At 42.5% G+C, this 25,501-nt stretch overlaps 1 protein-coding gene across 1 annotated transcript; it reads right to left on the reverse strand.

The window, feature by feature from the left end:
- Positions 1–6,548: 6,548 nt before the first annotated feature.
- Positions 6,549–25,300, reverse strand: AMD1 (adenosylmethionine decarboxylase 1). The gene is made up of 9 exons (XM_075414210.1): positions 24,779–25,300; positions 14,393–14,479; positions 12,725–12,851; positions 12,136–12,238; positions 11,237–11,279; positions 10,995–11,139; positions 9,883–9,975; positions 9,647–9,802; positions 6,549–8,700 (listed from the first exon to the last, which is right to left on the reverse strand). The coding sequence occupies exons 1-9, from the start codon at positions 24,907–24,909 to the stop codon at positions 8,560–8,562; spliced, it is 1,026 nt and encodes a 341-aa protein (XP_075270325.1). The 5' UTR covers positions 24,910–25,300; the 3' UTR covers positions 6,549–8,559.
- Positions 25,301–25,501: the final 201 nt, after the last annotated feature.

Genomic DNA, 25,501 nt, shown 5'->3' on the forward strand with positions numbered 1-25,501 from the left:
AAGAAAAAAACCCCAACTTCTCCACTATCTGAATGTGTCTGTAAAATACATGTCTGTAAGAACCCTTAAAACTGGCAAATTTGGGCTCTGAGAGAGATAGTTTGGACAGAGCGTTCTATCTATAACCAGGCTAATAATGTGCTTTTACGCAATACACAGCCTATAATGAACACAAACCTTGAAGTCTAATCCAATGAACATACAAGGAATAACCTTTATGAAACATGCCTGGCAGGATATTCTAACCATATTGAGAATGCTTTTAATAACTGAACAAAACCACACTCTTTCCTCTCAGGTAATGCAGCAGCACTACCTTTGCTTTGGAACGGCATCATGAAATAAAAACAGGAGCGAGACATCTTTAACCAAGTGAAGACAGTGAGTTTGGAGGGGGTTACCATTAGGATATAGTCCTCAAGGGCTTAAGCTCTCTAGTTAGTTTCAAATTTCATCCTGAAATCGTGTGGAAAATGTCCGTTACTGCTGTCCAGGCTGCTGGGGATTCTGGCTGTGAGGTATCAGAGCAGCTAAGAAGGAATCTTCCAGTTAAGTATAGTCTAGTTTTATCTCCTTTTTTATAGCCTGGATGCTGACTTTGTAATTGGAAACCCAACCTTGTATTTGGCTAAATATTTTCTAACCTTTAAGACCATGTACTGTTAAAGTCTAGTGAAGCCAACAGATACACAAAAAGTTCCTCTTTGAAGGAAACAAGTCCAAATTTAGTGACTGGAGATGGCTGCAAAGCTACAGTGGCTGGCGTGTTGACGGACCTGTCACACAGTGTGTTTTAAAGGATAACCGCCGGCAGGCACAGAGCCTGGTGCCTCTTCTGGAAGAAGCAGATGAGGAGGAGGCACCATATTTCTCTCAGTTTATGAGTAAGAAAAATGGATGTGGAACATTTTGTCTTGTTCTGTTACATCTGTGTCACTCCTGTCCACAGTAGGACTGCAGACAGGAAAGAGGCTGGAATTCAGCCCTGTAACTGCAGCTAACAACTCTGTTCAATCCTGTGCTGGTCTTCTCTTGGCTTTTTGTAGCTTGGTTGGTGCAGCATTTTTAACAGTGTAAACCAAGTACCAGATCCTTACTTTTGCCCACAAAGTAAGACGATGAAATTTAACAGATGGAAATTAGACCCATGGAGTCAGAACTTCCACTTCTGTGGCTACTTCGCAAACTCAAACCAGAACTATGCGCCTTTCTAATGCAGAGGCACATATCAACATTTCCTGCAGTGATCCACTTGCACAATAATTTCCTTTTAATTGTGAAATAAGAACACAATCATATTATAACCAAATACAAAAAATGTTACAGCTATGCAGTCTGCGTAACTGTAACTCAGTTGTGTTAGTGGCTCAGTAGTTGGGAGTTGGGCTTGATGATCCCTATGGGTCCGTTCCAACTTGAGATATTCTATAAGTCAACAGACATTAAAGTGGCCAAATAGATTTAGTGGTAATGCTACCATCCACTCTCAAAGTCAAAAAGCTGTTTATTTTTAGGGAAGTTTGTTTTAAAGTCCCCTTGCATTTCTGAATTACAGTTGCTGAAGATCACCTTACTCAAAATGCACCATTACTTTTGACACCAATGTGAAACTTGAAATATGTTCTTGAGGGCTGCAGCACTGAGTTACAATTCCATTATGGAACATGCTCCCGTAAGTCATTCCATTGAGTTCCCTGGGACTGAATTTTCAAGAGTAAACGTTGGTGACTGTTCCTGGCACCACGAGCTGTGAGTTAAATGAGTGCATGATTTCATGGAGAGTACTCTGAGCTACTTAAGACTCTAAATTCAACTGTTTAAAAAGGTTTTCAAAATACATGGTGGTGGTTTTTTTTCAGTTTTAATATTCAGGAGGGTATTTGTTTAAAAGTGAGAACAGGGTTTCGTATCATGAAGCTTACACAGGCGTCTGCAAGTTCTGCTCGTGGAATGAACTAATATTTAATTATCTATTGTAAAAGTGGTTTGGAAGCAGTAAGCATCACATGGTTTTCTACCTCCCCATGCTTGTTCTCAGCAGTGTACGAAACTGAATGGCGAACTGACAGAAGCAGTACTTTCCTAATGTTTGGATACTTTTTCCACACAGCTTCTGGAATTCGCATTTCTTTCAGTCTGCTGTGTCTTCTTCATAAGTAGGCATGTTTTATAACGAGGCTACCAGCAGCTCAGGTGACTTGCAGTTTTTAACTGGCAACGTCTAAAGCAAATATTGTAGACTGGATCACTAAGATCAAGCACTGCACCCATAGTGAAAGCTTTACTTTAGAGTGAACCATTTAAGAAGCTATCAACAGGAGGTGGCTGCTTTTGTAACTCACCTTCAAGAATGGACCCAAATTTGGCCAGTGAGGCCTGCAAAAGAAGCTCCAGCACTAGAGAGCTCACCTTGAGCAGCCCGTTTGATACCCTTTTGCGTCTGCTCAAACAGACACAGAAAATCAGAAAGCGTAGATACGTGCATGTGTCTGTGGGTGTGGTTTGTCATGCATACATGCATAACATGTATGTTTTTGCATCAGAGTATGCAAATGGTTTTGCATCAGAGTAATCTTCTCACTACTCTAGCAAAAAAAATGTCTTAAGTAACCCATGCTGCTGCTTATGAGTTTACAGTAATTGATGTGCCAGCAACTACATATTTACACAAAATGTATTTAAGAGGTGACACTTGAGCCCATTACATTGCATGTGACAGCTGATGAAGCAAAATGGGTAGTTCAGGAATATTTTGAAAATCAAATGGATTTCTAATTTAGGCATTCTGAGGCCAAATAGTTTGCACATCATAAATCAATGATTTGTTTTCTAAGTATATGTATCTTCAAATGTTGCTAAAGAAATGAAAAACATAATTTCAAGTCAGCCAATATTAGGTTACACATTGCAGATTATCTGATTGTTGTACCTGGCCTCCTGTTTACTGCAATTAAATTCAGTTTCCGCAACTCTTCACCAGCAAGCAAAACCCAATTCAGTGAACAGCAGGGAACAAAGAGAGGTTGAAAAAGTTGCACTACTTGTATCTTAGGTTGCATTCAGGACTGTAGACAGCTGCGAGTTGCTAAAATGGCTGCCACAGAACATGTTGCTCCCTGCTTGGCGTGTCTGGAAAGGTCACCAAGGATCCTGTCCGACCTCTCCTCTCAGGGCCCACTGGATGTTTTCTGGGTTTGCACTGAGCACCAGGAACCCTGCCCTGGCGCACTTACTCCAGACTCAAAAAGCAGCAGTTCCAGTGCACACCTGCAGATGGGCAGATGTCTTGTATGCTGTTTTGAAATCTTAGTATTTTAAGACAGATTTAGAGTGATGGACTGAGAGGATGAATATGATCTACAAAAAGGTATGTGAGGAAAGTAACAGGAATGCTATAAATCACATAAAGTTAGGGCTCAGGTAAAGCGTGCACATTAGAACTAACAGCAAAAATGTGGTTTCATGTTTTGGTTAATCTAGGAATGAAAAATGCTGAGATTATGGTATTCATGTGTCTGAATTTGCTCCTGAACATGACCTTCCATACTGTACTGTATATTTAAAATTAATAGCAGTTGCAAAAAGCAGAACTAAGCATGTTATAGAGAACGTAAAATTTGTATCAAGATACAGCTCCCAGGCAGCTGTGGAAACAAGACTCTCTAGGGCCTGCTTCATTTTATTAAATGGAACAGCAGCTCTGGTTTTGTAAGTAGAGCGTGTAACAAGAAATAGAAGAAAACTGAACAGTTAACTTGAAGTTTGGCTAAACTTCATTTCCAGCAGTGCTTCCTTGTGGCCATGAAGTATTCTAACAGCAAATAGTCTAAGCAATTTTGACCCTAATCCAATCTCCCCCCCACAGCAGAGGCCCCCCCGAGCTGTAAGCAATACGCAGAATACCCCAGGGACTACACCACCTGAAATGAAGCAGGATGAAAAAGTGCAACTATAACTTCACCTGAAGTTAAACATGTAATTGAAAGTCAAGTGGAACAAACTACCAGGAAATGCCTGTCTCAGTAGCTTTTTAATGCCAGCATTCTCTTCCAAGCGCTCGTCTGTAGGTACATTCACAGTGTGGCTGTGCAAGCATTTGAGTATTTTTTTTTATTTTGAGTGTATTTAAGAACATGCAAGTGATTCTCTGCATTCCTTTATTTGTGAATCCTGTTTGCTTAGCTCCTGTAGCTACGTCAGAACAGTTCCTCAGTTGTTTATTAACTTTCCTAGTAAATTGCCATTACTGTGGTTGCATGGGAGCTTAACAGGTCAGCACTAAACGATCCTGTTCTTTCTAGGCTTCGGCCACAGGCGCTGCTTGAAGACTTCAGCAGGCCTCAGATCATATATAGTGTGCTTGGAAGCAATTTTTTCCACCTCTAACAGTTTTGGCTGTGCAGCTTGGGAGAACTCCACACTTCTGGAGCACATCAGCATTGTTTCCAAGCCTCATGCCTTTAGGTTGCGGTGGCATTGCTCTTAGGAGTATCACTAGGGAAACCCGAGTTTCAACATTTCTCTGCCACAGCAGCAGCCAGAGTGACAGGCAGTACCTGTCCCTAGAGTCACCCCCCCCTCAGACCTGAGTACCAGAGCAGGTTCATCTCTTTGGCATCAACGTATCGCAGTAGAGGCCTAGGACAGCAACCTGGTGGCTTTTAGTGCCCATTCAAAGGGCTTGGTGCCAGCAGCTCTGTTCCCACTCTGTGTTGAAATTACACTGGGGTGCTCAGACAACACAGAACTGCTTTGTCCTCTTGCCTGGACCAATCACGCTACCAGCAGTCTGCACATCCACCCCTGGCCCCACAGAGTCCAACAGGAGACCCTCCAGCTTTGCAACAACCAGTAGTATCTTTATTCCTCGCTTTCAATTGCTTCTTTTAGCTTCAAAACTCATCCCTTTTTCTTGGGACGCTGTGACCCCAGCACGCATCACTCCCAACTGAGCTCAAATGCAGAAAGTCCACAAGAAATGGAAAGAAGGACAGGCTACCGAGGGGAAATACAAACATTTCCCAGGAACACAGAGGTAAAACTAAACCAGCCAAGCTCAGTTTTAAAATTGCTGAATCAAGCAGGTGACCTAGCATCAGAAAAAAAACCTGATACATTCAGTGCCTTCTCCTGAACCTTAGTCTTGACTGAGACAGTCTCCTCCGAAGCCAGTAGTAGCAAAGCTTGTGGAATGAAATGTGCTCCCTATACTGCAGGTAGCATCATGTTAGAGACTATTAAAGCTGGACTTCACAAACCCATGAAACTGAATGGGATTCATCTGACAGTAGGAGATCTACAGAAAGCCCTTCCTACCCCTTTACAGTGGTTTTTCCATTGATTTATCCACAGAAATTAAGTGGACATGTTTCCGTTTCCTCCACTGGTTTACGAGAAATACAGACATCTAACACAGCTAAAGACTACAGCAAGCTTTCCATTGGTGTTGCTATCATGGATCGAGTTATGTACCATAGTCTCACATCAGTTATCAGCACCATTTACAAGGGAGAAAGGTTAATAATAAAGGAGTATTATTGAAGGATAGTCCTGAGGTGAAAATGTGAAGACAATTTTACATGAAACCTGCAAAATTCAGGCAAAGTGAGTTAAAACAGAAAAACAGAGACAAATCTTCAGTTTTGTGGAGGTCAGTCTGGAAAACAGTTCTTCACAGGTAGGCTACTGCTAACTTGTCACAGCTGAGACTGTTAGACAGGATCTTTTGATAGTGTAAGCTGGAATGTCTTCTTTCACAGAAGATTTAGTTGGGCTTTTTCCAGAGTTCAATACTTGAAATAACGAAGATAAGTCGCTATTTAACATCCAAACCATAATTAGAGAAGTCTAGCATCACAGAATAAGTTCTGGATGACTGATGAAACCTGTATTCAGACACTAACAATTTAAGGTATGGGGCCTTCAACACTCAAGTTTTCCCCGACTTCGGTGACTTTGGGGATATCAGCATTGTTGGGAGCTTTGCAGGCATGGTTAAACTGCAGCTGCTGTTCCTGTAGGACTGATGCCATGGAATCGAGGAAGTTTCGGTTATGTTGGTTGTATCTGCTACGCAGCGACATCCCTAGCTGCTCATCTAGTTTACTACCCAGATTAGGTACATGCCTGCTTTATCTTAGACAAACTTCACCTTGAACTCTCAAAGTCAGTCTAAACTTAAGTACCATAAACATATGCCAGAGTTTGTTTCTCAAGACAACTCCTGCTGGTCTTAATTTTGAGGAATATTTAAATTATTTAATGCTAAAAAAATAACATTAGGTGAAGACAGCAAATCTCAAATTTTTGTGTGTTCATTTAGACAAACATTTTTAGCCTTGAGAACAGCGTAACATTTTCATTTGGCTTCCTTTGACATGCTGTCTCTTTTTAAACTATCAACATGTTAACAGTTCATTGATCTGCACACCCTAGAAGAGCTAAGTAAAGTTCCAAGTAATTTAGGACAAGAAACATTCAGAATGAAACCATTTGGTACCAAAAAGCACAAAGAGTGTAAAGGGTAGAATTGCTGGATCATCACTACAAACAATTTAAGCGAACTTTTATTGAAGCATTAAGTTGTGGTACAGATATTTTTAAATGATCAAAGTCTAACACCACAGAAGTTATAAACACCATACTCCCCCCATCCTGATCACCCTAGATAGTTCAATAATCCATTCAACAGCTTTCACTTTTATAGCCGAGGCTTATGCTTCTATTTGTAAAATGTGTATTTCGGTATTACTTGAAAAGGGATCTTCAGTCTACTTACAGGACCTCAAGCCAACAAGCGTCAGGTCAGTTGGGACAATGTTTAAGAACAAAAACACCACTGAAATATTGGTCCTCAAGATTAACACCAAAAAGCTTTAGTGCCATTTACAGCATGTAATTGATAATGTTGGTAAAGAACATCAACAATATGCTTAAAATAAAAAAATCAAAACGTTCCAACCACTTGATTTCTAACCAAGCAGACTTTAGTTCTGAAGCACTGGAAAAGTACTTCATTTACAAATACGGAAGGAACAAAAAACCACTGCGTCAAACCAGAAAGAGTCAAAACATTGCAAGGACAAGAGGGAAAAAAATAATCTCAATTTTGTAATTAACATGCTGGTCTCACAGCTGTTAAAATCCCAGTATTTGCAAACATAGCTGAAAGTGTGCCAGCTCTTTAAAGCCTGCATTTTAGTCAATACCCATTAAAGTGACTTTGAATTACACACTTATTCATGCTCTATGAATAGCATTCTACTTCACTTCTGTCCAGGTGTCCCAGACAGTTCTTGTTGTGTGCCTTCACTTAATGCCCTCAAGTCACAGTAAGAGGAACCACCTTAGTCATTAGGAAGAAAAAACAGATGAAGTCACAACACTCAAATACAACATAAGTCACAAGCACAACAATGTCACAGGACCGTCACAAGATAGAGGCATTAGCTTTGCTTGGAACAACAAAATGAAGTGACACTGGGCCAGTTTAGAAACACTCTTTACAGTTAGAAGTGGTAGGTCACAGGTTTTACGGAGAATAATCCAAACCAATCAACACACCCAGCCTGACAAATCCCACTCCTTCGCTAGATCTACCTGCCAGTGCTCAGGAGCACCAGCTTCTTAGTCTGACACAGCTGGTGATTAGGAAAGAAAATGTCTGGTGCCAGTATGAACCTGCACTTCGCAAAGCTGTCACACAACGATGCCAGAGCACTTGCATCCTGACTTGGCTCTTGCCTTATCAAGCCTTGGACCTTCTTCAAATTCTGCCTTTGTGTAGCAGCATGACAGCTCGGGAGTGTGGACAGATAAATGAGCAGTAAGTTAAGATGAAATTTAACCTGCACTAGTACCAATAGCCAAGTTTCTAAAGGTGAAAGACCAATGTGTTAGCCCAGTGCTACAGTATAGCTGAGCAAATTCCTACAAGCTTTATTAGAGCATGAAAAGTCAGTCTGATTTAAAAATAAATCAACCACCACCTGTAGTAGCAAAACAATTTGTAACTGTTTTAAGAACTTTCTCCAAACATGAAAGTGTTAATTAGGAATCAGTTTCATTAGAAATCATTTATAAGTTTGTCAAAACTGTTTTAGACTGAAATCACAACATAGGTAAAAAAAGAGTGACAATTTAACAGAGAACTGTCCCCAGTGAGTAGGCTGAGGCTAAAGTCTAGTGAGGACGAAAGCCTTGTCTGTGGGGAATTTTTGGTGATACCTGGAGAAAAACTATACTGTGTGTAATTCTACCTGCATTATTTTTACAAGTGTTGTAAAGTTTCATACAGTAAGATTTTTCTACATGCACTTCAATTTCACAGCAAGAGTGGCGCAGAGTACCTAAACACAGAAGAGAGCATTCATGCAAGATATCTAACTCCTTGATATAATAATGCATACAATTCAAAATGGTTATACTATGATTACACCTAGGGCTTTCCACAACTACAAGGTGGTGGGAGTGGAAAGCATGGCCCCCTGAATCATTAACTAGAAAGCAACCACCACCTTCTATATGGGATTTCTTTTTGCGTTTTTTCTTCATTCTTAATCAACTGTGCTGTTGCTGGCGATTCTTTGTGAAACTGGTAAAAACAAAATTATAATCACTGAATTGGGCAATCTGGTGATCAAGACGTTGAAACCCTTCAATCTTCTGGGCAGAAGAAAACACTGTACGACATTTAGAGCTCTACAAAACAAAAAAGTGAAAGTTACTTTTTTAAGCTTAGCACTCAGAGATGGACTAGCAGAGTATTGTTTTATGTGTGGTTCTTGTGATACTGTTACAAACATGCTTCAGCCTGGGCCTGAGTGCTGCAGAAGTTTCAATCACAGGCAGCAATTCTGTTCCCCACATACGGTGCTGCTTTTCTATGAACCACTACGGGGGGTGGAGCGCTCCTCCTGTGAGGACAGGCTGAGAGAGTTGGAGCTGTTCAGCTCGGAGAAGAGAAAGCTCCAGGGTGACCTTAGAGCAGCCTTCCAGTACTTAAAAGACGGGGACAGGGTTTTTAGCAGGGCCTGTTGCAATAGGACAAGGGGCAATGGTTTTAAACTAAACGAGGGCTGATTCAAACTAGATAAAAGGAAGAAATTTTTTACACTGAGGGTGGTGAGGCACTGGAACAGGTTGCCTAGAGAGGTGGCAGATGCCCCCTCCCTGGAAACACTCAAGGCCAGGTTGGATGGGGCTTTGAGTCACCTGATCTAGTGGAAGGTGTACCTGCTTATTGCAGGGGGTTGGGCTAGATGGCCTTTAAAGTCCCTTCCAACCCAAACCATTCTATGACACTATGACTAGCTGGCAGCACCACCATTAACAGCAGTGCTTCTACAGCTGACAGCTGCAGCCAAATCCAGAAAGATGTCAAAGCAAGAAGTTATGCCTACACAAAACTGCACAGGATGTTGTTAGAATATTGAGATTGGGCTGCCTTATCTTCATATTTCAGTTTTCTGGAGATCAGATTCAGTACACGCCAAAGCAATACTGAAGAGTATTTTCACTTTGCAAAGAAACTACCAAATACAAAGGCAAACTGGAAACTAGTAACACTCCAGTAAAAAAACCCTCTAGCCTTGCTTTGTGTCAATATGCATTTCAGGAGCTGACAACCTAATGTAAGAAAACTCACCTGATTAACAAAGAGGGTTGTCACAAATTTTCCTGGCTTGAAAACCTCTACAACTTTTCTAATCAGGTCATCATAAGAGGTCTGACTTATGTTTGTTTCAAAACTAACGTAAGAAAACTCTGGTTCTGGAGTGATGTGAATAGTCCAGTAAGTTCCCTGAAAAAAATTTACATAATATTACCAACAAATAATTACTATTTATTTTAACATTAATTATCAGTAACTGTAAAACTTACATCCGATTTCATCCCATTCATTGAATACCCACAAGGATTGAACATTGTAGCATCAATAACAGAACCTGGTATCAGGTCACGAATTCCACTCATCTGAAACAGAAGATAAAATTACACCACTCAGTTTATCACGCATCCTTACACTGTTTAGATTTAACTCAAAAGCAGAATGAACACCAATTTAGGGGACAGGACACCAGAATTATCCCAGTAACGTCAGTTTGACAATCTGTACCACTGCAGACAAACCTGCCTTGAATCCTGTCACTTACCAAGTGACTGAGTGCCAAGTTGCACGCAAGTTATCAGATACTTTGCCTCTTACAGAACCAAGCTGCATACCTCCAAGACAAGGAAACAGCTTAGAATTCTAAAATATAATTGCTTCTGCAACAGAAAACAAAGCTCCTGTTCAACCAGTATCCACAAAGTGAAGGCTGTTTACATTTACTCCGGAGTGAGAATATACTTCTTTGTACTCTAGAATGAAGGGCAATCCCAAGCACTTTGAGTTCCCACACAGTACTTGAGCTAGAGCCAAACCTCAACAGCAAACACAGTATGAGAGTCACAGCTTAAGATGGCAAACCAGATGAAGACAATGTACTTGTCAGAGAAACTTGGTTATGTCACAGGACTTTCCCATTTGGAAAAAGATGAGGAGGCGAAACTATGAAGTTATGCTTAGACTTTAAATCTGCCCCCACCCCCCCTAAACTATCCAAACAGCTTCATGATTTAACCTTAATTTTGATACCTAAATTCCCTTGGCATTCACTATCTTTAGTCTAAGTCTTACTCCATGTAATCTCCATCCTTCAGTGGAAGTTATTCAATTGTGGTTTTATTCCTCCATTTTTCAGAGGTTAAGCTTCACCTAAAGCACTGCAAATTGTTCCTTTCAATAGATTAAATCAGGGCACTGAAAATTTTAAGTTATAGGCCCAAAAACATTCTGGAGTAAAATCCATTTTACCCCTAAAACATTAACCTGACATTTTCTATGAGATACCATTTAATACAAGGTTTACTTTGTGGCAGGAAATAAGTGAATTGTTTTGTTGCCCAATTTCCATCATTCCCACAAATGTTTAGTTTTCTGGCAAACGTACACGAGTGACATCATTTGCAGTAACACCATCTTTCATGTAGAACTGGTCCATAACTACTGGGTCAAGCTCACTCATCAGAATTTCCAGTGTCTGATCAGGCTGATTGGATATCCGACTCTCTGGGAAATCCAGGGTGTACAGGTACCTATAGAAAATACAAATCGCCTATGTAATAAATATTAGCAGCACCAGGTTAAGCTCTACTGTAAATCACAAAGATTTCAAAGTCTTCACATACGTACCAGCAATCAGAATTCATACGCCCCATGCAATAAGCTGCTCCATCTAGACAAGACAAAGTCTCCAGTTAATGTACCACAGCTGATCCTTTATGTAAGATATTCACTTCGTTTCATAATTAAAGACAAAAAAGTCTTTCACAGAACACTAAGAGGCTCACTGATACAGTCGGCATCTGTATCAAATAACCAGGCACTTAACTTCAGGAACATAAAGCCAATAATCAGCAGAACAAGCTCCCTGAGAAGGTGGTCTGGACACCAAGAGCCTAATAGCACGAAATTCAGGTTACAAGCTTTAGCTATGCACAGACAGAAACTCTGGTACTCTTAAGCATCGAGTTCATGAATTTACTATTAGCATGTATTTTCAAATAACTCAGGTAAGTACTACAGCTCATGTTCCTTCAAAAAACTTCTCCCGGTAGTTAAAATTCAAGTTTATTCTTGTAGGTCTTAGATTTTACTAAATGTTTAAATTCAGGCTTCAGGGCAGTGACTTCTCTGAGAAAAGCTTATATTTTTCTTCAATGTCTTAGTTACCTTAAATTACTAGCCTACCTTTTTAATGAGGCTTTTAGGGTCAGCGAGAGCTGGATTCTGCAGACTGACTTACTACACTCCATTTGGAAGTCTGAAGATGACCTCAGTTAAGGGAAGGTGCTAAGTGTCAAGCTTAGCATGCTTTAAATTTTGATCTTAGCAAGTTAGTGTCAGAAATTCAGAAAGTATCTATAGCTTTTGCTTTTTATGCAGCCAAAGCTTGTGCTAGCTGCAGAACTGCAAAGGACTGCTGAATGAATGGCCTGGCAGCCTGTTCATATTCTAGCACTTGTCACCTCCTATTTCACATCAAAGCTTCATGCAGGTTGTGCAACTTTGCTGAAATTTCATGTACTTACTTGGGAAAATTTCATTAAGAAACTCTACTTCTTCCTGGAAATTCCTATGTGGGTACTCCTGGTGGGAAGGCTTCATGAAATTCTTACGCGAATAAAAGAAGCTCTGAAAAAATAAAGGTGCATCTTACATACTGAATACATCTGCCTACCTTGAATCTAAAAATCTAGATAAATGCAAGCATTTATTGTAAGCTTTCATTGTCAAAACAACACTGCTACCTGTGTTTGCATTTCAGAGGCATATGGTTATTCCTAGCTGAATTTATAAGCTATATGAGAACTTACTTCCAAATTTGTTTTCCACAAGAAAACATCAGTGACTTCAGCACTGACAACATGGGCATGGAAGTCTTTCACCATTAAGTAACCTTAACTCAGCACAATGGCATTAGTAAGTTAGCATCCTTTCAGGGCCAAACAGAAGGCTAAATCCCACAGCAGAGCAAGCCATTACAATCTTCCTATTGTGGGAAGCATACATAAATGGCAAAGGAAGTTTCAGAATATTTAATAAAATTAGTGAATTTTAAATATTAGTAAAAAGCTTCTCACACATTCTAAGGAAGATGCAGCATTTTTGGCACCTTACCTGAATTGAGTCAAACCCACTGTACTCCCTAGCAAGCTCCAACAGGGGAACCAGTGCTTGCAGTAAGAGGGTGGTACCACACGTCTTCAAAATGAAACGTCTCTTGGAGACAAACATGCTACTCTCACTGTAAAAAAAGACGTGTTAAAGATATATTAAGTGCTCTATATAAAACAAGCCAAGAGAGAATGGTTAGATCTTGGTTCTTATCCCAACACAATGCACTACTGTAAGTGAACATTCAGCATATGGTACATAAACATGCTTCGCAAATGGATCAAACCAATAGATTTCAGCTAACATCTGAGAGCTGTTATGATTTCCCAAAACAAATACCTGCTGCAAACATGGAATTGCACAGCTACCACACTACAGGAGAAGAGGTACTACATGCATTACATATCCTCAACCTATTAGAGAACTACAAACATGCTGTGAAGTGAGTATGCAACATACACATGCAATTTAGTCTCTTAACCCAGGCACAGAACAGGTTCAAATCTGAAATATGACTTTCTCAGCTGAAATAAAGCCTACGTGAAAGTCAACTCAAAACAGGCAAAGGCCGTAACAGAATTTCACAAGTTGTCTGGCCGCATCTTCTAGAAAAGCTGACCACTGGAAAGTGGTATATCAGCACCTGTCCACAGAACAGGAAGTCTCATAATGAGACTATAGGCACAGCTATACAATATGCCTTATAAGATATAGTTTATGTATAGTTAATTTCTGTAAGTCAGATACTTCACTACAGTCCCACTGAACTGGAGACAGGCATTGATACTACATCCAGAACACCTACGCACGTATAACAAGTATCTTCTCACCAAGTAACTGAACAACGGGAATAAAAGTCCAGCTTAAATCAGTAACTTGGTTTGGAATGCTGTTTCAGAATTCAAAGTTGAGGTTATATTTCACCCAGGACACAGTTGTAACTAGTTACATTATTTTCAGAATTTTGTTTTAAATACATAAAGCTTGAGCAAACAAGACTTCAGCAGCTTGACTAGCTTGCTCTTAGCCCAACCTTGCCCTCAAGGCAGTCTTTCAGAGTACAAAAGCTTGTTTTTTGTAATCTGAAGTAACACAGAGAATGTCAATGTGTCTAAAATGCATGTAGAAAAAGCATGAAAGCATTTCAGAAGATGAAAAACACGTCGCAAAAGTAGTGTCCTTACAACTAATTCCTGCATAACACAAAAATTCCAAGATTTCAGGAAAGTTACATTTTTACAGATGTCCTTAGCGCAGCTGCAAGAGTTGTTCCAGTTGACTGCATTATCTGGAGTTAAAGCCGATCTACTTACACAGTTTTTGCTGATCTAGGTGACACCTACATGCACTATTCTGCTGAAGTGATCCTAAACCTCTTAACTGGGGAGACTTATTTATCCCAGACAAAATTCAGTGATCAGGTGTAGAAACACCACTACTATGTCTTTTTTTTTAACAAAAAGTATTAAGGACAACAAACACTGATAACTATGAAGACCTTGCCGCTATGCAACAGAAGCGCGACAGCACTATGATTAGCAGACCCCTGTACGCTGTAGTCATGAACAGGACAATCTGAACCCACGACTGGATTCTCAGCCAAGTGGATCCCATACAACAGCTTTAACTTACTTACCTCTTGGAGACTAAAAGAATAAGCTAGTGGCTTACCTGAGTACATAAGCTTCCTGCTTGTCAGTTTTTGTCACACTTATGATCAAACAATGCACATTCTCCAGAAGTTTGTCCCACTCAATCCTGCAAAGAAATTATAGAAGAGCACAAACAACAGGTTAAACTGAAGCTTTCTGGAACCCTATGTAAGAAGTACAGCCCAAACAAGACTACAGATCTTGTCTTGAGTTGCTGGATTGGACAGCACAAGAGGCGAAGACTTCCTATATAGGAACTGTCTATCACAATACAGTAATACCCAATTCTTAGCTCCCAGTGGTTAAGTATTCCTGAAGATCTGTTAATCTACTGCATGAGGACAATTGTCAAACAACCCCATGCTTCTCACTAGGCAAGTCAGGATAACCTTAAGTTCTGCATCTCACACGTACCGAGATGAATTCATTGTTATAACTTAAGGTATACTTTAGGTTGAATCTCCATGTACTTAAATCACAGTAGTCACTGGCAAATACTAGAGTAATAAACCAGCCAGGTAACATTAACATGTTTTATTTGTCCATCATAAAGTCAAGTTCATAATTTAATTGAAAACCAGCCCTAAAAACTAACACATCTCAGTGACCTGAACTCCTCTGATCAATCAGAATCACAGAATTCCTTCTGTCTCTAGAAGATACAGAAAACTTGCAGCAAATAGTTTGGAATATTGCATTTACAAGAAAATAAACTGAACTACAGTGCTAGATTTCAGTATACTGGTAGAAGTTTAACATTTCAAGTCTTTCCTGTCATTACTCATTCTACAAATAATTTTATTAATAAACTGAAAAAACCAAAGAGCTCAAATTAAGCCCAAAGACTTCCAAGTACTCACGAGAAGTGACAGACTTGCAAAAAACTATGTTGGTTCTCACTTCAGTCTTGTGTCTACATCAGATTAGTAGAATCCAATATAGTCAACGTTGCTATAAAGCAGACAGGAACAGATACAGCTTTCTGAAGTTGCAAAATTACAATCCTGCCAGCTGCCCTACTTCTCTCAATCCCTCCCTTCCCAAAGCATATTCCACCAGCAGGTTTGTGCTGGCTTTTGTGCTCTGACCTGTCATGAACCAAGAAATGTACTAACCCAGGATAAAACTAAGCTGCCCACCAGTAGAGCTGGAACAACTACAGGACTCTTCACAGCTGGGAGCATGAAAGAACTGCAATTTTTTAACATCAAGCAAATCATTAGATTGGCTCAGCTACCCATATAACTGTCAGCCTAATCCCTCCTCAGGAATCAGACCTCTCTCCCTTCACTGACATTGCAAAAATTCTATAGTTCTGCTTCAGGACAGAGCACTCACTGTTAATTCTATCAGCAGGGTTCCTCAGGAGCCATCTTTTCCCTAAGAAAACCAGCCGGTTTGCTAAGTTGAAGTTTTAGATTCTGCTCTATATAGAACTGAAAATATCCAGATGTTCTTTGCTTCTCTAAACACCCCAGCAAACAAATGTCTTAATCTCTCCCTCACTTGAGAATGCCTCCTGAAACCTAATTCAGTACCTTTACTACTAATACTTCAAGATTTTCCCTTTTAAAGTGTATATTACACTAAGCCAGTATATTAATACAAGAGTCAACCAGAACACACTTAACCTAGACTCCCACTATAGCCTCCTTTTAGATGAGACTGAAGCTATTAAAAATGTATTTAAGAGACTGCTACGCATCTCAAAATCCCACATAATTAAACGCACATCTGAACAAGTTTATGAACTCTGCAATACAACTGGATACTTAAAATCAGTTGAGGTTCTTCTCACCACCACCCCAGTTAGTGAACCTTGATGAAATACTCTTTTGCAGCTATAGACATGAGCACAGACCACTCAAATCCACATGTCAAATTATAAAAAGACCAGCTTGTTTTTAATGCTCAGATAAAATCCCACACAGTTATTCACCTCTACACTTATGTCATTGACTGGGTTTAACTCTGTTCCCGATACTCAGGTTTATACAAAAATGCAAGTGTCTCCTCATCTTTGAAAAACCTGGCAGATGCAAGGAGTGAAATAGTTTATATTATATTACACCTACTTTTTAAATGCTCCGAGGCCATCACACTGTTCTGCTGAGGACTGCAGGACTATCTGCTTTTCTCTGGAAGCTAAAGCACACCTGCAGATTTGCCAGCCTTAGTATCTTCCCGCTAACATCCTTTTACATTCTTCTTGTAAATTGAACTAGGTAATGTATTAATTTGGTTTGGTGGAATAACTGTTCGAACCATTCCAGCACCGTAACTGACAATATTTTTATCTGCCATTAAAGAAATACCCAGTGTCTGACACAGCATTTATGAATGCCAAGACAGAGTTCCCTTACACTGCCTGATGCTGAGCTGCAGTAACCCCATTGGTACAGTACTACAAATCTGATTTTGTACTTGTCTAAGTATTAACGGGTACGTAACTGTCTCAGGCTCTGCAAGAACATACATCTCAGCCTTTGCAAGCTTCTTACCTGGTCAGACAGTCAAAACCTTAGCTTTATGTAGACCAAGTGAGAATTTTCTTCGAGTATCACTGTAGTGCAGTTCCATGCAGACATTTCTGGAAAATGGCTCATTTAAGTTTCAGTCACATATTAGCAGAGGAAGATGTAACAATTTTGGTGTGCAGGTGGTCCAACACTGAAGGATCAGTACAGCATACTACCAACAATACAATATTGCAATGTTAAGTCCAAAGCCTACCATGTAAAGAAAGCCCCACATCATGCTTGACAGTACTACAGATAGTATTAGGTACTATGGCTGCAATCAGCAGTTGCACAAGACCTTTGCATATTAAAACTTTGATCAATTCTTCATTATGCCACTACAGAAACCATAGCTAAGCATATGCTAAACATTCATGTGTTCAGCCTTTACAGGAATAAAGGGCAAGTTCATCATTTGATCTGGCTAGAGTAGCATCAAGGAAGAAAGCCTACAAACTGAGAAACGTACAAGATGGCAGGCTTGATCCAAAAGCATACATAGAATAGGCTAACAAAGGGTTGCAGCACCCAGGATGAGACTTGGCCTCGTTGGGGAGAAGTTTTGCAGAGGCACTGGCATGTACCCATGTGCATTTTAAAGCTAAGCACAGAAGACTACAGAAAGGCCACTAACATGCTGGATTTGATCTCAATATAATCTATTTAAACAAAATGACCTTAGCATTTGACATTTTCCATTGTTTAAAGCAGAGCTAAGGAATAACATCTGGGACTACTTTGTACCAAGCAGACTGAGTTCACTAGAAGTCCAGCTCTTGCATTTCTTCCTTTCCTTTATTCTACATAATTATTTAAGTGTTACTAAAGACAAGCAATGTCCACCCCCTCTTAATGCAGAAAGAAAAAATCCACCTTAAATAGTATTTCAATGGTTATCAGTACATGTATTGCAGCTAACCTCATTTTATTTTGTCAAATAAAGACCCCCAAATTTAGTAACTGTGAAATACTTGAGAACATTACTTCCTATTTCATAACAGAGTGAAGTTTTAACTGGGAGGCAAAGCCTCCAACTGAAAAGGGGAACCAAAGAGACTAATTCTCAATAAAATGCTGTCACAGGCTTCTGCTCTTCAAAATTCCCCTTTCAACAGGAAGTATGTGGATTTCATTACTATTTCCTAAATTATTTCCTACAAGCAGACATCAGGACAATCCCAAACACTTTCGAAATTGCTTTGTTACACTCAAGCCAAGCATACTAGAATACGATACGTGAGAACCATTGATAGCTTAGTAAGTTCTGTAGCAGACCTGCACCCATTGGAACTCCAGACTGAAAATACATTTTGAGACCAATTCCTCACTGTTATGTAGGCTTATTACCAACTTCATTCCAAAGCTGTAAGATCCTGTTTCTGAAATCTCAAATTACTGCCACCTACTGAAAGTCAAAATAGTTTCTCCAATAGGCAAGCATCATGCATCTTAAATGGTTGCACATGCTCGGAGAATACCAAATGAAAATGGAATACATCTACTCAAGTGTGAAAAACTGTCCATGCTTGAATGGTAGAAATCTACTTGTTCTATACTTGACCAGCAGAACATGCCAAAAGAAAAAAGTCAAGTTTAGCAATCTACTCCTAGCAACTACCTGGGTTGCAATGTTTAGTGCCTTATCAGCACTGACTTGTTACCAGAGTGCAAATAACTCCCATTCAAACTGCCACCCGTGTATGTCAGTACGGAAAACCTATCAGAACTGAGAAGTATTTTAAGCATACTTCCTAAAAATAAATTGTGTAATGAAATGAATAGCCAACAGTCCCTTCTCAACCAAATTCTTGACCATCATCTTTACTCCTTTATTTTGTATTTCTGATAAACAAAGAATGAATAAGCTATAAATCAAGTTTTCCTTGCCTGATAAAACCATACTTTTGAATGCAAGCTATAGGCCCATTCTGAGCCTTTATCTCAGGGCTGAAACAGGTTTGTAAGACAGGAGTCAATCATATCAGGCAGCAACACAATGCTGCTGTTTCAGGCCAACTGGGAAGGGGATAACAAATTTAAAGAGATAAAGACCTATATCAGGAACTTGTTCCTATCAGAAATTAACAGCACCCACAAGCATCCCATCCCACCACCCCAGTAACAGTACCTTGCTAACACAGCCCAGACAGCACTGGAAAAGCAGAAATTGCAGCAGAGCAGGAATTTTTAGGAAATAAATCTTGTGAAACTCTAAGACAGCTTAAGCTGTATACATATTCTGGCATAGCTTTTCATTGAAATTGCACAGCTGACAAGTCTGTGGTAATCAAAGTAATAAGCACATTAATCTTACACTTAATATAAGATCTTATTTTAAAATCAAGCATTCAAATGCAGAGCAACTTTTTATTCCCTCATCTGTTACCTACTAAGTATTTTTAGGAGCCAATAGATATATCAGTTACATCATTAGCAGGCTACAGTTAAGTAGGCAAATTCCTGCCAATACCATGGTCCAGAACAGTCAAACTTAATACCTGCCCCAACAGCCTATGCAGAGGAGATGCGGCTGAGGAATGTGGAGCTGACCACGTATCAGCATTAGCAGAGTTGCAACATTAGTTTCAAGCATCCTGAAACAGGTAGATACAGTACAGACCACTACACAAAACCCACAAGCTTTCTAAAGCACCTCCTCGCAGCTGGTGCTATTTCCCTGCAGATAGCCACACGTGATTTCCTATTAGAATTATAACTTAGTTTATAAATTGCTGTTGAAGACAGATTATCTTGAACTATGTTCACACCCGGGGTTTAGACTCAAGGCACTGGCAACTCGATAGTTTCACTTCAGCAGTATCTGTGGAGCGCACAAAACCCACACACCCTCTATATGCTCTGAACAGAGATATACAGAAAGACTGCCTGCATCTCCTCTACCTGAAACTTAGAAAGCCCTCCAGGAACATGCACTTAATCTTGAATTAAAGAAAGGCACCTGAATGCAAAGTTGCATCCACATCAAAAGCAATTCCAAGCAGTACTCCTCACAAAACAGTTCTTACCTAGGAGGTCCTGAGCCAACTAAGGAGAATCATTCCCAAATGACACCAAGATATTTCAGCAACGGCACTAAGATGGCCACAGATAGCGCTTTAAAGGCTCCGTATCTGTCCTGTTGCAGGCCTTTTATTGTTATTGCAATTACAGCTGTATACATGGGATGACAACTCTGTCCTTTACACCCAAGGATATTCGATGAGTATTCCCAAGTCTCATAGGACAAAACATACATAACACTCAAGGTGTTTAAGGAAGCACGAGCCCCAACAGGCACATCAGGGCTTCAACAGAATTTAGAGGCAACACTCAGGGCAACTTTAAGTGTAACCTCCTCCAGAACAAACATGCTGAAAGGCAGAAAGCATCTCCCATAAGCCTCGAACTTTCCCATTCTCCTGGCTGAGTAAACAGTCATCAGGAAAGTCCTCTTAGGCGTCTACCAGTAGCTACGTGTTCTAATGGGACGCTCTGAGGCATCTCACTAAGGGACCAGATCTTTGACAGAAAGCAACTAACTAAATTCTTCATCAGTTTCAGTGGTAAGGTAGGAAAATACCAAAAAGCCTTCAACACAAGTATTAACTTCCCACAACCAGTATCACAATCAGTGGCAGCAGTGAGTGTAAAAGGGCTTGTTTCCTTTGTGTGAAACCATTCTTTAATTACAAGCAAACTTATTTTACCTGTAATTTTGAACTTGTTAGCTAAAATCTAGTTCATGAATATCGACTTTGATGAGGGGCAGACTAAGTTCTTACATAAAGTTGTCCAGTTTACCTTTCATCCCCACATAAAAAAGCTCAGCAAGCACACAGTGACAGAAGCCTTTATCCTGGCACAATCCTGCCCTACCCTGCCTTCTTCCCAGTCTCCAGAGAAGCTCTACATTGTTTTGTTCAAACCACTGCAGGAGTAAGTAGAACAGGGCTCAGGGCCCAGCCTCCTTGGACCTTCACTGTTTGAGCAAACAGGCCCCGCTACGGTCCCAAGGATGGGGGGAAGGGACAGAGGTGCAGGAACACTGCAGCAGTGAGTTGACTCAGGCTATAGGGTGCAGCACAAAGCAAGTATCTGCAGGACTCAGGTGCTTGACTGTACTGGTGCTCAGAAGTTTTCATGTAGCATGGGATGAGACTCATTGGTGTCACTCCATATTGCTCATTACTGCACTGCTTTTTCTCCAGTTTCTTGTGTCTCCACATAATACAGACAAATAGGAAGGCACATTAAAGCTTAATTTCAGAGTATTTTTTCAGGGTTGAATGCTTGAAATATGGACTCTTAATACTTGCATCATTAACCATGGTCTCAAACTTCTGTACATTCAAGATCATGATAAGCCCCAAGATAGCAAATGCATAGCTGCACATCATCTGAAGGAATAGACAGCTTATTTTACTGTGGACTTAGTGAATGCACTACTCAAGTCACCATAGAATTCCAGGGCTCACAGCATGTTCATCACATTTTCAGCAAACCTTCCTTTTTTATACATAGTTTAACACTATTTTTAAAAACTTGCTTTACAAAGCACAGTGAGAACAAGCACTAAAGTTAAAGCAAATTATTTCAAGACCACAAAAACATTAACTTCATTCCACTTTTGAATATGAGTAGGGTGGGCATCTTCGGATGCTTGCCACTATTTCAACCACAAGACCTTTTCACAGAACTGATTAGCAAATGAACACCACCCCCTCACCCCACCCCAATCTTAACAGCAAAGTAAAATCCATGTCCAATACTTTTAAGTAAGTATAGATATTTTCTGAAATACTTTACACCTATCCAAACTCTTCTCTAGAAAGCAGGCTTGCCCATAGGAGGAAAAAATTTCAAATTTCTTAATTGCATACGTTCTTGAACTTTTTCCCTTTTTTTTTGCTGGTGATACCCAGTAAAGACTAAAATATCTAATCTCTAGCAAGCACATGCAACAGGGAAATTTTTAGCTTTGAACACCAGCTTAGTCATTCAGTAGATGAATGGCTCACATTTCACTACTAAGCAGGTTTTACAATACAAAAGGCACGCTCAACTGGTTTGCAAGTTGATTCTAATTTAGCTATTGTCCTGCAGTTTCAGCTTTGATTTCAAGTTCTGTTCAACATGAACGAGCCTATTCAATTGCCTTTCTAGAATTAGCATAGTGGGATATATTGTATTCAGATTATTTGCATCTATCAACTGAAATAATTTAATTACAACAATATTCTAAAAGAGAATGTTTTTATAAAACTTCATGTCATGCTAGCAACATAGTATGACCAATAATTACTCCTGGACACAAGTTAACACGGGTTAACAGCAATTTTCAGACATGTCACAGACTCCTAACAAAAAGTACACAGCTTCAATTAACATCTTGTATTAGGAGGCAATTAACAAAGACCTGCAAAGCTTGCTCACAGCTCTGAAATAGTGCTAAAGACCACATGTTCAACAGTTAACACTTTGTATCTACTCTATTAAAACTTTACAGACATATCTAAACCATACAAAGGAACTGTTGCAGTACCTGCCTTGCAATTGCCTTAAATGCTGCTGAGCAGTTTTAAAAATTCAGTCTGCAGTTTTGCCGACGTGAGCCTGAGCTGACAAACAGAACACCAGAGAGCACGGATGGGTCAGTGAGGAAAGCATTTGCAGAATGGCATCTCTGAACTAGATCTGTACATTCCAACACCACCACATTAACGCAAAGCAAATGAGTACTTTTGGAATCTTTCACATTTAAAGTCAAATACAACAGGAACCCTGAAATGCCTACATAACTCAGATCATCTGCGCATATTTGACCTAGGATTTGCAATAGTTTTCTAGGATTGCCTGGACATTAACTGTACAAGTTGTTACCTTGTGCTTTCTGCTACGCCACCAAATCTCAAAGAACGGTATACCCACATGTGATGATTTCTGCGTTCAGCACATTATTTAAAAAGGTCTGAACAGCATCACAAGTCAGAAAGTTACTTGAGGAAACTACCTCATTACACCAACAGGTCAGAGCTAAACATGTGTTCTGCAGTGCTTCTTGCATGGCAGAAGTGAAACTTCCACTACCCCTGAGCCAGCGGTGTTACCCAACACACACGCACACATTCATTATTTCAGGAAGGGCAGTTATATGCCCAGTGGCAATTCCCATCTTTGGACAGCCAAATCCACCAATATACACATGGGAGAAATTTGCTGAAATACCAAAAAAAGGAAAAGACAAACGGCATTTGCTAAGCATGCCTTTGAACGGAGACGCTACCATCATCAACATATTCCAAACATCTGATACATCATGACAAGCTCTCCTCCAAGCTCTCCTTCTCAAGCTCCCTGACCAAACACCACTCAGTAAATGACATACACAAGCAGAACTGGATACACCGAACCCACCAGATCCTCCAGCTACCATGTGAGCCTGAAAAGTTTAACAGTTTACCACGCTGACAGTAAACTACTGACACAGGTACAACCTTCAGATTCGCCCTGGGTGCCGAAGACAACCCTATTTTTTTCAACTACATCGGCTGATCACATTTACATACCAACCCTGGCGCCCCTGCGTAACCCGTACGCAGCTGTGGGTCCACCAGCACGTTTTGCTCTGCACTTCAAGCCTGCAGCCCCCATTTTCCGACACTCCCAGGACACTCGTGCCAGAGGACCGTTTTCTGCAGACGCGCGGCGGGACCCCCGCTGACTGCAAGTCACAAGTCTAGGCCCCCCTGTAGAACACCGCGCTGGCAGCCCACAGCCAGGGCGCCTGCCGGGCCCGCCCGGCCCAGCACAGTCTCAGACAAGGGCCTGCGCGCCGCCTGCCCCCGGGGGGCCGACACCCCAACGCCCGTACCGGAGAGGCGCCCCGGCCCCCCACCCCGGGCGGCGGGGGAAGCGGCGCGAGCGCATTCCCCAGATGCCCATTGGGTGACGGGCGCGGGCCCACCCCCTGGCGGCGCCCGAGCTCTCATTGGCCCGAACTTGTCAATGGGGGAGAGGAGCAGCGGCAGCGCGAGCCGGGCGCGCGGCCAGCAGACTCACGTGTAAGCCACGGCTCCGGCCACACTCCCGGGAGGGGGGGAGGGGGGGAGGGGGGATCCCCCCCGCCGCTGCCGGCCCCGCCACGCCGGAGGGAGGCAGCGGAAGGGTTCCCGCGCACCGCCCGCTTCCCTCCGCGAGAGCTGCTCCGCGAGCCTGTCCCGCCACCGAGTGCCGGAGGGTGGCTGCGACACCGGCCGTGTGAGGGAACCATCTGTCCTCGCCGCGTCGGCGAGCGGCATCTCCCCTTCCCGGAATCCCGCGGCTCTCCCGGCGAGCGGGGCCGGGCGGTAGCAGGGGCTTGGCGCGGAGGGGCCCCGGCCGCCGGCAGCACTGCGGCACACGCCCGCCTCGCCTCCCGCCTCCCCCCTCCCCTCCCCGCCGCCACATGTTGCCAGCGGGGACCGCACGGGGCTGCACGAGGTGACGGCACGGAACGGCTTCCGCCCCGCGCCCTCCCCCGGCCGGGACGAGGGGAGGTTCCCGGCCCTGAGGGGAGGGGGGAGGGGGGTCTCCGGAGGGGCAGCGGGAAGGTCACCCGCAAGCCCTGCTGCCGCCGGGCGGTAGAGGCCGGGGCTGTCACCGGGGGGGAGGGGGGGGCGGGCGACGGAGGCCGCGCCAGGGGCCGAGCCCGCCGCGCGCGCGGCCGTTGCCACCAACGGCTCCCCCGAGCCACCCCGGAAACAGCTTCCCGTCAGCGCTGCCGCCAGCCCGCGCACGGCCATTACCCGCCCCCCCACCAGCCCCGCACCGCCGCCACCACACCCGCGCCCCGCGCGCGCCGGCCGTTGAGGGCAGCGCCCCCCCCCCCCCCCGCGCCGTTAACGGACCTGGGTATGGTGCGGAGATCGCCGGATCCCTTGCTCTGGTGGGGCTCCTGCTGCGCGGGCTGCTGCCGGGCGAACCACACCTCCAACAGCTTCTCGGTCCCTTCGAAGAAGTGTGCACCGTTCTCCTTCATGGTGAGACAACTCGGCAACCAACAACCACAGAAATTAACGGCAACCAAACTACCGCCCCCGGCCGCTACCCTCCGCCGCTCCGCGGGCCGCGCTGCCGCCGCCGGGTCCCAGTCCGTCCCGGGCGGGTTTCACCTTCGAGAGGATTTTTTTCTTTATATTAATTTAAAAAAAAAAGAAGGAGGAGGAATTAGGAAAAAAAAAGGATTTTTTTTTTTTTTTAAACCAGCGAAAAACCACCCGGAGTGCGCGGCGGCGGATGCGGCGTGAGCGTGCGTGAGAGGGTTACAGTCCGAGCGGGGTGCGGGCGGGCGATGCGGTTCGGTTCCTTGTAGTCCGTGTGTTCCCCTGTTACAGAGAAGAGCGTTGAGCGAGCGCTAGCTGATGTCGCCGGCCATACTGTGTAAGCGAGAGGCCGGCGCGCACGCAGCCGCTTTTATAGCCCGCAGGTAACCGCATCACGGAGGATCGCGCTCGCCATTGGGCTGCCGCCGCTCGGGCCCGCCCTTCGCCGCTTCCCATAGGGCAGCGCCGACGCCTGTCGAGGCATATGCCGGTTCCTCTGGCCCCACCCACTGCAGCCCGCCCGCCCGC

This window comes from Opisthocomus hoazin, chromosome 2 (assembly GCF_030867145.1).
Source record: "Opisthocomus hoazin isolate bOpiHoa1 chromosome 2, bOpiHoa1.hap1, whole genome shotgun sequence".
NCBI classification, from domain to species: domain Eukaryota; kingdom Metazoa; phylum Chordata; class Aves; order Opisthocomiformes; family Opisthocomidae; genus Opisthocomus; species Opisthocomus hoazin.

What these genes read in the sequence shown, in the direction of transcription:
- AMD1 (XM_075414210.1), bottom strand. Translation starts at nt 24,909, where the DNA reads ATGAAGGAGAACGGTGCACACTTCTTCGAAGGGACCGAGAAGCTGTTG. An exon ending in TCTTAATGAAATTTTCCCAA is followed by an intron (nt 11,280 to 12,135) that starts GTAAGTACATGA and finishes TGTCTTGTCTAG; the next exon opens with ATGGAGCAGCTTATTGCATG. An exon ending in CAACCCTCTTTGTTAATCAG is followed by an intron (nt 8,701 to 9,646) that starts GTGAGTTTTCTT and finishes TTTGTTTTGTAG; the next exon opens with AGCTCTAAATGTCGTACAGT.